At 30.8% G+C, this 12,149-nt stretch overlaps 4 protein-coding genes across 5 annotated transcripts in view; 2 read left to right on the forward strand and 2 right to left on the reverse strand.

The window, feature by feature from the left end:
* Positions 1 to 2,032, forward strand: part of Kal1 (Kallmann syndrome 1) — a 55,772-nt gene extending 53,740 nt beyond the window's left edge. The window contains exon 7 of one of the 2 annotated variants that reach the window (XM_065515291.1): positions 1,799 to 2,032. In XM_065515291.1, coding sequence (XP_065371363.1) covers positions 1,799 to 1,960 — 162 coding nt within the window. In that variant the 3' untranslated portion in view covers positions 1,961 to 2,032. Of the gene's footprint in view, positions 1 to 1,795 lie in introns of both variants that reach the window. The other variant, XM_065515290.1, reaches the window with a different exon arrangement.
* Positions 2,012 to 3,492, reverse strand: Slimp (Seryl-tRNA synthetase-like insect mitochondrial protein). The gene has a single exon (XM_065515292.1). The coding sequence runs from the start codon at positions 3,440 to 3,442 to the stop codon at positions 2,039 to 2,041; it is 1,404 nt and encodes a 467-aa protein (XP_065371364.1). The 5' UTR covers positions 3,443 to 3,492; the 3' UTR covers positions 2,012 to 2,038.
* Positions 3,493 to 4,447: 955 nt separating this feature from the next.
* cactin (cactin, spliceosome C complex subunit) lies at positions 4,448 to 6,569 on the forward strand. The gene has a single exon (XM_065515289.1). It carries the CDS (start codon positions 4,498 to 4,500, stop codon positions 6,436 to 6,438), a length of 1,941 nt encoding a protein of 646 aa, XP_065371361.1. The 5' UTR covers positions 4,448 to 4,497; the 3' UTR covers positions 6,439 to 6,569.
* Positions 6,570 to 7,943: 1,374 nt separating this feature from the next.
* p38a (p38a MAP kinase) lies at positions 7,944 to 9,895 on the reverse strand. Its single transcript, XM_065515294.1, has one exon. It carries the CDS (start codon positions 9,516 to 9,518, stop codon positions 8,433 to 8,435), a length of 1,086 nt encoding a protein of 361 aa, XP_065371366.1. The 5' UTR covers positions 9,519 to 9,895; the 3' UTR covers positions 7,944 to 8,432.
* Positions 9,896 to 12,149: the final 2,254 nt, after the last annotated feature.

A 12,149-nucleotide genomic window follows, 5' to 3' on the forward strand; every position in this document is an offset into this window, starting at 1 on the left:
TTCAGAAAAGATCAATTAGAATTGAGATTTTTCATTTGATATTCAGAAAATCCCAATTGAAAATCAGATTTTTAATTTCAAATTCGGAAAAGAACAATTGATAATGAGAATTTTCATTCAAAATACGGAAAAGAACAATTGAAAATAAAATTTTTCGTTTGAATTTCAGAAAATTTGAATTGAAAATCAGATTTTTTTTTTGATATTCAGAAAAAACCAATTGATAATGAGAATTATCATTTGTAATTCGGAAAAGAAAAATTTAAATTGACATTTTTCATTTGAAATTCAGAAATTCGGAAATTCCTAATCTTCTATATAAATAAAAATCCAATCCAAATCCAAAAAAAAAACAATTTAAGTTTTTACTGAAGCAAAAATTGACCACTCCCACTTTTTTAGATTTATCTAAAATCGAAAATTCATAATTCAAATTTACCACGCCCATTTTTTTTCGATATATGTATCTAAAATCAAGAAAAGCAGCTCAATCTGTGATCACTCATATTTCTGAACAAAAATCGATTTTTTATATAAAAACTCAAAATATTTAAATTCGCTAATAACTTGGCCAATAAGCGTTTAATCAAGAAAAGGAGCTCGATCTGTGATCATTCATATTTATGACAAAAAAATAAATTTTTTATATAAAAACTCAAAATATCTAAATTCGCTAATAATTTGGCCAATAAGCGTTTAATGAAGAAAAGGAGCTTGATCTGTGATGACTCATATTTCTCACTAATACTCGATTTTTTTATATAAAAACTCAAAATATCTAAATTTTCTAATAACTTGGCCAATAAACGTTTAATCATGAAATGGAGCTTGATCTGTGATCACTCGTATTTCTGAACAAAAATCGATTTTTTTTATATAAAAACTGAAAATATCTAAATTTGCTAATAACTTGGCCAATAAGCGTATAATCATGAAAAGGAGCTCGATCTGTGATGACTCATATTTCTGAACAAAAATAGATTTTTTATATAAAAACTCAAAATATCTAAATTTGTTAATAACTTGGCCAATAAACGTTTAATCAAGAAAAGGAGCTCGATCTGTGATCACTCATATTTCAGACAACTGACTTAAGTTCTTTGTCTCTCAGTAACGCTTCTATATATATTTTATTCTATGACCATAAGATTCATTGTACATCAAACATAACCCAAACCTATATGAATAAAAATTATAATTCAACCATTTCAAACCGCTTCTCTCAAATTCAGAAATCGAACACAACCATTTTTTTAATTTGGACAGGACAACGTCTGACGGGTCAGCTGGTTGAAAATAAGAGTTTTCATTTGAAATTCAGAATAGCTCAATTGAAAATTAGAATTTTTTATTTGAAATTAGGAAAATAACAATTGAAAATAAGTTTATTATTTGGTATCCTCTCAAAAAATGAACATAGACATTTTTATAAAATTAATAATAAGAATAAAACATTTAGGCCCTAATTTTGTAAATCATTGTAATCCGTTGTAATCCTCAGCAGGTACGAAAATACCTTACGATAGGGATTTACTTGGTAAATAATAATTTCGGAAATTTTTTTAAAAATTCCTTGTCATTACTACAGAAATGCTTAGAAATGTGTTTATTTAATTTGTCCCAGAGGTTTTCTATTGAATTAAGGTCGGGGAATTTCAATATTTTTTTTATTTTCAAATCGAATTACAAGTTGCAATTTGGAATATAATCTCATATAAGACTTAAGCACACCATTTTGTGAAAACTTTACTAATGCTATTATTTTTCTATTTTCATGTATTTATTTTTATTTCAGAAGGATTCACTGGTTTTCAGCAAACTTAGTTACAACACAACCTACAGCTTTAAGCCGCGCAGTAATTCGGTAACTGCCGATGACAATATTAAGGGAATAACATTTACCACACCGAAATGTGAAATTTTTCGCAAAGGCCATCCAAAAGCTAATATTAAGTGTTAATACCTAAACAAAATGAGATTTTTTTTTATAATAAGAAAAACAAAAGAAAAATTATTTTTAAAAAACCATAAAGCTGTTTTATTTAAACAATGATTTAAACTCATTCAAGGCATTTGTAGATGCATCATCGTTGGGTGTTTTTAATTTTAAAGCTTCTAAAACTTTTTCATAATCCAATTTTTCGCCATGTTCAATGAGAGTCGCAATTAAACGCGAGGTATAAAGTACTGGGCCACCAACTAGATGTAGAAAATGATAGTCTTTCTGTTGACGCATAGTAAAAAGTATACGTTTCGAAACAAAATCCTTGTAATTGCTAACATATCCCACGCATATGTAACGTTTCTCATGGGGTGAATAGATTTCAATTTGAGCACGCAAACTTTCAGCTGGTGTTAGTTGGGCAGCATTAACATAAACTATTCGAAAGTGTACGTTAAATGTTTTATAGAAATCCACACATAGATTTAGGATATTTTCCATTTGTTCTTCTGCTCCCGCCAAGTCAGTTGTGGCCACAAACGTTTGCACAGCATTATTCTGGGTGGCAGTAAAAAGATTTGGGGTATTGTTTGAGTTAGTTCTTTCATAGAGGCGACCACAGCTAACAAATTTTAGCGGCAGTACCGAGGGATAAACACAAAGTTTCGTTACAGCACCCAAAAAACTTTCAAAAGAACCACCTCCCGTTAAATAGGCAGCATTAAGTTTATTTTGTAAATGTGCTTCCATTACCTTATAATAATTATCCATGGGTGTAGCATTAGCTTCCAACAAAACACACCGAGTGAAATCTGGATTAGCTGTTTGGGTGAAGCCACCTTTATCTAGAAAATATCTAGTTAATGCTTGAGTGCATCTTATATCGAACTCGGCTGCCTCGTTTATCATGTAGTAACGACTGTTGTCAATAAAATGTATTAATTTCTCATGATCTACATGAGATTTCTCCGCCTCTAATAACTCTTGCTTACTACGATACAGTACTCGTTCATGTTCTCCCTCAGGGCAATGCGGATGTAAAGTATTCGGCAAATGCAAAAAGGCTTGTATAAATTCATCTTCAATGGGATAGAAATTAGTTTTCATAGTTTTCAAATCATTCCTTAAATGTTTGCCCTTTTCTTTAAGCTGATTCATTAGATCTTCATCTTTTTGTGCTACTTTAGAAAGTTCCTTCAATTGTTTTGCAATCATTTCCCGTTCATCTGCCAGTTTGTCCATTGCCCTTTTTCCCTCCCTGTATGTAGCAAACATTTCCTTTACCTTTTTCATGTCAATTTGCAATTTTCTCTTTTCTATTGAATGTTCCAATTGTTTCACATTCTCAAATGTTTGTTTAAAATCCATGTAAGGTTGAAGGGTCACATAGTTTTCGCTGGCCTTATCTCCGGATATATAGAGAGCGGAAACTTGTCGAACTTTTAATACATTTTCCGAAAGTGGAATGATTTGTGAACAATTTCTGATTATTCTATGCATTTTCTGTGTTTAATCTAATTCATAACTTTTATCCCAAGTGAATTTAACTCCTAAACTGTATCAAAGAACTGTCGTAATAAAACATCATCAGCTGGTCACCAGCTGACGACCGGAATCCAACAGCTGCTTAATTTGTTTAACATATGTGTTGGTGCCAGCTTTGCCATACTGTTGCTTAATACTAATAGGGGATTTTTATATTTCACTATAGGAGTATGTATGCAGACTAATTGTCTATACCAGACAGAAATATGTCATAAATAAAAAGAAGCCAGATCTTAATATTATAGCTATACACTGTATTAGTTTAGATATCGAGTTGGTTTACGTGGTAGCACGCTGCCAAACAATTCGGTTTTTTCAACAGGCTGAATTTTGATAGTTATATTATCAAAAATACTTTTACATACTGTGGTTAAACTCCTTAGAATTTGCAAAACAATGGAAACTTTTAAAATTCTACATAAAAGAAGAATAAAACAAAAATAATGTTTAAGAAAACAAAAAAAGGCAGCACCGTTATTTCAATATTTATTTTATTTTGATAATTTTTTTCTGCACGATATGTTTTTTAAATAGTTAGTCAAAATGACTGGTATATTGAATTGATGATAAATATTCAATCAATAAATCAGAAGCTTCAAAAATTATAAAAAAAACATTTCGTGAGACCGTTATGTTAAAACTCAATATTTGGTAGGAAGAATTACTTCAAGACAATATTATTTAATAACAAGGGAGTTTAAGAAATTCTCCAAAAAAAAGATTTTTTTTATTTAAAAAAAACTACACACATTTTAAGACCTTTTAAATAAATTATTTCCATAATTTCATAAAATGTTGCCATTACAGAACTTGATTTTCCAATGTGTACCAATCGGGATTAAAAAAGTTACTTTTTTTTAATATTCAATCTGGCAGCTCTCGTTAAACAACGCTGCTGTTTCAATTCCACATTGTTTCATGCAAAATAAAAATAATTTTATACGTTTGCTACATTAACATTCATTTAAGACTTTGCGTTAATATTTTTGTAATTTCCACAAAGAAATAAAATGCCAAAGGACAAAAAACATAAGAAGGATGAACATCGAGAAAGCCATCATAAGCACAAATCCAAACATAAGCATAAATCAAAGTCGAAGAAAAAGCACCGCTCGCCATCCTCCTCAAGACCTTCGTCATCTTCCAGTGGCGATGAAGGTCTACCAAAAAATGTGCAGCTGTTAAAAGCCCTAGAAGAAAGACGTATTAAGGAGGAATTGGAGAGGAAGCGCTTGAAAGATGAGTTAAAAGCTAAAGAGACCCCAGAACAAAAACGAGACAGACGTTTGCGTGAAAAAGAAGCCAAGGAAATTAGAAGAAAAGAAAGAATGGGCTGGGATAATGAATATCAAACTTATACTGATCAAGATAATCCTTTTGGTGATTCCAATTTGACTTCGACCTTTGTGTGGAACAAAAAATTACAAAAACAAGGTTTTAAGGATGTTCCCATACAGACAGTGGAGGCGTTTAATCGACAAAAACAAATGGAGAACAAATTGGAATTAGAAAAGGTGAAGAAGAGGAGACTGGAAAGGGAGAAAGAAAAACAAGAGCGGGAAGATGAAATGGTATTGCAGCAAAGACAAAAAGAAGCGGCCCAATTCCATGAGTGGGAGAAACAGGAAGATCAATTTCACTTGGAACAAGCTCGCCTGCGAAGTGAAATACGCATACAAGATGGCAGAGCAAAACCGATAGATTTGCTGGCTCAGTACATAAACAGCTCAAAATTGGAAGATGCCATTGAAATGCAAATGCATGAACCATACTATATACTTAATGGTTTGTGTATCAAAGATTTGGAGGATCTATTGGTGGACATTAAAGTCTATATTGAATTGGAAAAAGGCGAACATATTGATTTTTGGAATGACATGACTATCATTGTTGAAGATGAATTGCAAAAGCAAAGAAAACAAGCAGAGCAAGAGGAAGCTGCTAGTTCCCGGCGTGAGGGAATACACGAAAGTGTAGTGAAAGATGTTACGGGTATATTCCGTAATAAAACCATAACACAATTAGATGAAATGAGAGCGAAAATAGAAGGTAAAATTGAAGCTCGTACGGAAGGAGTGGACATTAGCTATTGGGAAAATATATTATCACAATTGAAGGCTCATATGGCAAGGGCTCGTTTGAGAGATCATCACCAAAAGAAACTCAGAGAGAAATTAGATCTATTGAAAACTTCGACGATTAAAGAAGAAGTCCAGGAGAGCTCACCACAACGCACAGAGGGCCGGGAAACACAAGAGGCTCGAGAAGAAAGCGAAGAAACACAACAGGAAATATATGAAAATGATTGCTTTAATCTCTACAACGAAGGTAACTACAGTCCGCAATATTTGTCGCCTGAATTACAGTTCGGCTCGCTTAATATTGTCGATGAAGAAGAGGACGAGATGAATTTGAAATATCAAAGGCAACAATTGCTGGAAAATAGTCAAGACAACAGTAATTACAACCAAGATGAGGTAAATATGCGCCACGAAGCTCGCAAGGGTATGTCAAATGATGAAGTTGAGTTTAGCGTTGAAATGCCTTGTGATAATTCATTGGCCATTCAGCTGGCCACTGACAAATATCGCCCCCGTAAACCTCGTTACTTTAATCGTGTCCACACCGGCTTTGAATGGAACAAATACAATCAAACGCATTATGATATGGACAATCCTCCGCCCAAAATTGTTCAAGGCTATAAATTTAATATATTCTATCCGGATCTAATAGACAAATCGAAAACTCCACAATATTTCCTTACACAATGCGAAGATAATCCAGATTTCGCTATTTTACGCTTTCATGCTGGACCACCCTACGAAGATATTGCCTTTAAGATTGTTCATCGCGAATGGGAGTTCAGTTATAAGCGTGGTTTTCGTTGCCAATTTCACAATAACATCTTTCAGTTGTGGTTCCATTTCAAACGCTACAGATATCGTAGATAAAGCAACGTTTTTGTTGTTAATTTCGCTGCTCTTTTTTTTTGTATTTTTAAATGTAGAATAAAATAATGAACAGATATTTTAATAAAATAAGTAAAATACATACATATGATACATAGTACTTACTAAACAAATGATTGTTTTTCTTTAATAATTAATTTTATACGTTATTAATTTTAGGCTGCAAATTTATGTTGGAATATCCCAGATATCTTTCTGATATTGAAATTGAAAATCTGCTAAATAATTCGATACATTTCTGAGATATAAACTTCTGTTTATATCTTCGCTTATATCTCTTAAGTTTCAACATAGCATACGAATATTTATGGGTCTATTATGGATATCAACCGAACTAAAGTTGTGTAGTCAGTTGCAAAATGGTATTGCAGATGGCAACTGGAAGCTATAATTTTCTGTTGCCAAATTGGCAACCAGAAATTTGTGGTTGACCTCTGACAACGCAACGGAAGTTCGGTTGCCATCCATAATCGACGCATTAATTTCAAATAATCGACAAACAATATTAAATGCAATGTATTTAAAAGAGTAATACAAAAAAAATAGCAGTAAAAATATTTTATCAAAAAACACAAAAAAAATGTTTGCCTGTATCAACCAGAACAGTTGCGAGTAACGGAGGGTTAAAACAGACTGAAATCGGTGCATAATTTCAAAGCCCCCATACACATGTCCTCCTGAAATACGAATTTATCGGTCACAAATGTTTAATTTATATAGATATCTTCACAGATTTCGCTTCAAATATGTTTTATATCTACGGAAGTCATGTGACGTAATTTTATGATGATCGGCCCATAATTAGTCATGGCTCCCATATACGGCCAACTTTCGAAAATTACTTTAACGAGCATTAATCTCTTAAAAATGTTGGTATCCTCATAGAATTCAACAGAAATAAGTTTCACATAGACACAAAACACACGACCTAATTCCATGGCCTTCGGTCCATAATGTCTCATATCTCCCATATAAGACACTCTTCCGAAAAAGTACTATTAGAAAAAATAGTACCAATTTACTTTTCCCATTTGAAATTTAAAAATAATCCATTAATTTTTGTATGATTGTAGGAACAAATGTTTAAATCAAAATTTGCTTAATAATTTTAATCAAAATTTGCTTAATAATTTTTAATAAAATGTATTTTCCCATTTATACTCCTAAAGATTTCCAAAAAGTACCAAATTTGTATTTGGTCAGTCACTTAGTAACGCTATTCTTTTATGTATATAGATTACGAAAATGAGGCGAAAAATGAAGATATTCTGTTGTAACAAAATCAAAAAGAAGGTACATATTTCATGAGTGGAAACCACTAGAATTTCCATTTCACTCTGACAACATATCAGATCTATTTAAAAGCGTTATTTTCAAATTAAAAATGTTAAATAATTGATTACAGATCAAAAATTGAGCTTTGCTTCATTATATACATAATTCAGCATAAGGGTGAAGGTTGTAAGATTAAACAATACATAAAATAATACTTTATTTATATAAGATAAAACTTTATTGCACAAACATTTAATAAACATCACAAGTAACAGAAAATTATAAAAATATTTTTGTGTTTTTTTTTAACAAATCGTTTTAATTTAAGGCAATATTTATAATTTTTGGTATTTTGTAAAATATTAAGGCACTTTGTACGTGAGCAAGGACAATTATAATAAAAAAAATATATAGTATGTATGTATGTATTTATATTAAAAGAACATTTATGAACAATTATTTAAGTTACGTATAAACGTATGAGTGCATTTAACACCATCATAGATCTATCATATAATACCATCAATATTTTTGAGCAATTATTCAAAAATTTAAACAAAAAAATAATTATAATAAATTCAACATACTATTAGTTTACAGCAGCAATAAAAATAACTGAAATAAACAGATAATTCCTGAATTTATGCTTTTAAATGTTGGTTTCGCTACGAAAACCAACTACTTATTAGTTAGTAAAGTAATTATTTAATTTCTTGTAAAATTTGAGAAAACGATGGTGGCGGTTTGAAGTTTATAACTTCTTTAAATATCAAATCCTTCCACTTTTCAACAGGAAAGTCAATATCTTCAAAACTTTGATCGTACAGTTGAGAGGTTTGCTCATCACTTGGTTCCGAATACTTTTCCATATAAGGATGTGCTAAGGCCTGTTCGGCTGTAATACGTTTTTCTGCATCCAATTCCAGCATTTTCTCCAACAAATCAATGGCTAGAGGATTAGCACCCTTGAAGAAGGTCTTGAAATCACGTCTCTTCATGGGTGGCAATGATTTAATGTAGTTGCGTGCACTTTCCGATGAAATTTTTTGCATAAAATCATCTGGTGGGGTACCCAAAACTTCCATAATTAAATTCAATTGATGAATATGATCGGTGCCGGGGAATAAAGTACGTCCAGTAAGTAATTCAGCCATAATACAACCCACCGACCAAATATCAACCGTCAAATTGTAATGCATCCAGTTCAGCATAATTTCGGGGGCACGATACCAACGTGTTGCCACATAACCGGTCATTTCACTTTCTGTTGGCCGGGCCAGGCCAAAATCCAAAATTCTCAATTCACAATCCTCATTTACAGCAATGTTAGATGGTTTCAAATCACGATGAATAATGCCAGCACTGTGTATGTATTTGAGACCACGTAATATTTGATAAACCAAAAACTGCACATGTTCGTCGGACAGCCGTTGTGTCCTTATAATATTGTTTAGATCGGCATCCATTAGATGGGTAACCAAGTACACCTGTTGGAAATTTTCCAAGGTCACATTGGGGGGATGCGGATGAAAGACATCTAATAGCCCAATGACATTTTCATGATCCATGTGTTTGAGTAGTCTCAATTCTCGATAAGTACGTTTGGCATGGACCGCCGATTGAAAAGGGCGTGCCAATTTCTTAATGGCGACATACATGTTTGTACCTTTTACCAGGGCCTTGCACACCTGTCCATAAGCACCAGAGCCTACTTGCTGCAATTGTTGATAGATTTCTGGTATTTCCCATTCTGTGCGATTTATTGTCACCTTGTAGAATTTAACCATGACGTTTTCTTCTTCTATTAAATTTTCCTCTAAAAAAACTTCTTTGTAAATCCACAAAATAACTTAAAAACTTAATAACTTTTCTGCTTTAATGTTTCTTTTCACCGAAGAAAATTACTGATTAAGTTTATCTACGTTCTGATTGTTCGGTTTGTAGTGTGTAGTAAAAAATAAAATAAAAATAGTTGATATATGAGTGGTTTTTTGTTGGTTGATTGTTTGGTTAAAAATTAAGAATTAAATTCTTATACCAATTCTGTTCTGTTGTTCTCTTTTGTTAAATTCTTTTCAATTTATGAGTAAAACAAAACACAAGAAATGAATATAAAAATAAACACTCATACTATTATACTAATAAAAATCATTTTAATTCATTTCTGTTCTGAATGTTCCTTGTCCCACTACCCCCGATCTTTCTATAGGAAATCACTGAAAGTATATTGGTCTCTCTGTCTCTATTACCTCCCACATTCATTAAGACATTTTCTAAACAAACAAAAACAACAAAACATATGATTTTTGTTTGAGGTGTGAATAATTAGTATTGTTTTTGCTGCTGCTGCATTCTACATTATTTTTGTAATACATTTACAAGGGTTACAGAGTTGTGTAAAAAATATGCGTGTTTTTTGTGTGTAAACGTCAAATGAACATGATTTTAAAAAGATTACTTTAGTTTCAAAACTAAAAAAACTTTTTTTAAATTTCATGAAATTTGCAATTTTCAATATCGATAATCTAGAAAGTGTATCTGAGAGATATTTCTATGTTTTTTGGATTCTTCTAAATTTTGATATTTGACAAGAATTGTTTTTTTTTAAATAAGAACATAAATAAGAATCAATTTGATCAAAGTAAATAAAAATTTTGAGAATATATTTCTGGTTAAAAATTGAAGTGAGCTGCCACAGAACTACTTCCAAGAGAGGGTCTTGTTATTTAAGAAAGAATCTGGTCATTCTACCCTTCAGCATGAGTGGTAAGGGTATATATAAATTTGTTATTCGGTTTCTAATTTCTACATTTTTCATTTGCGAATCTAAAAAGTTATATACCTACATATTTACTAAGTCATTAACATAGACAATATGGATATATAATAAGATTCGGCACAGTCGAATATAGATCCCTTAGTTGTTTTAATATGTCGTTGTCCCTTGAGATGATAATTGATATTAATGTTTTATTTAGATCAAGATTCTAATGAGCACTGTTTTACATCAGATTGTATTTAATGCGTATACATTTTAACATTTTGTAGGCATCATTTGTTTTTAATCTTAATAAAACCAACTATTGTTGTCAAAAGCAGCAATTTTAGGTATCTTAGCGCGGGTTTTTAATTGAAAATCAAATGCCAATTAATAATCACATTAGTTAATCTGAAAATAAATCGAAACTAACGTTAATCCACTTTGGTGTTTTTGGGTTCTAGTTTAAACTTCGTAATATTGGCATACACGTCAGAAAATGACACATTTTTCCCGATTCTGATCCACTGACGGTCCGAATTTCTATGGCGTTATATACGTCTAGATCTTTGAAATGTGTATCATTTGATATCAATATTGTCTATGTTAATAATGTAGATCTAGTTTTTGTATTTGTTAGATTATCGTGACCTAACACGGTGTTATGTTATACCTGAAACAAATTTGGTCGGACTTTATCCAATGATTGAGAAACTTGAAAATATATTATTTTAATAGATTTTTTTTTACGGAATTTTTCCAATTCTTCTTATTGATAAATTACATTTACTTTGGTGAAGGGTAATAGCTCTTACTTGTTTCAATTCATTTTGTAGATATTTAAAAATAAACCCAAATTGAACTATTAAAAAATATTTTCTTTCATTCAATTAGGATTAGATTTGAATTAACAAAAAATAAACCATTCAAAGGTTGAATGAATTTTATTAGGAATTAATTACATAATGAAATAATTAAACAATTAATGAATTATATTGAAATATTGTAAAAGTCCGCGAATAAAGTATGGTTCCGAAATTTTATGCTAATGAAAATCAGAAAATGACTTAAATGGTAAACAAACAGTTCATACATTTCTGAGATGCACATATATTTTTTTTTTTAAAATAATTCGAAATGCAATATATGAAAAAACGTTAAAATTTTTGAAAGGGGGGCAAGGTTTGTGTATTTACTGAAGAAATATAAGCTCTTTATGTAAGTATTTGGTATTGGTGAAATTCTTAGGACATGAATATTGATATTTTAGTGAAATTAAATAATTTTATAATTTTTTCGGAAGTTATTTACTTTAAAAACTAAAAATTATAATATGTTGATAATGTATGTGGTAACTAGTTACCATTAGCAAAATTGTTGTTGCCATTACCAAATATTATTGATTACAAATATTTAAAACACGAATACATCATTTGAAAACCTGAAGCAAACAGCTGGTACAATATAGAGTTACCAACAGGCCTCATAAAATAATATTATTAATTTTAAAATATTTATAGTAATTTTTTTAAGAAAAATTAAAATAAAAATTGACCTGTAAGTAAATAAATTTATTGGACAATGATTTTAATATAAAAAATATAAAAACCAATATATGTAATACCAATATATGTAATATATGTATGTCCCCATAATAACA

The sequence above is a fragment of the Calliphora vicina genome, chromosome 1 (genome assembly GCF_958450345.1).
Source record: "Calliphora vicina chromosome 1, idCalVici1.1, whole genome shotgun sequence".
Lineage (NCBI taxonomy): Eukaryota > Metazoa > Arthropoda > Insecta > Diptera > Calliphoridae > Calliphora > Calliphora vicina.

What these genes read in the sequence shown, in the direction of transcription:
- p38a (XM_065515294.1), bottom strand. Translation starts at nt 9,518, where the DNA reads ATGGTTAAATTCTACAAGGTGACAATAAATCGCACAGAATGGGAAATA.
- Slimp (XM_065515292.1), bottom strand. Translation starts at nt 3,442, where the DNA reads ATGCATAGAATAATCAGAAATTGTTCACAAATCATTCCACTTTCGGAA.
- cactin (XM_065515289.1), top strand. Translation starts at nt 4,498, where the DNA reads ATGCCAAAGGACAAAAAACATAAGAAGGATGAACATCGAGAAAGCCAT.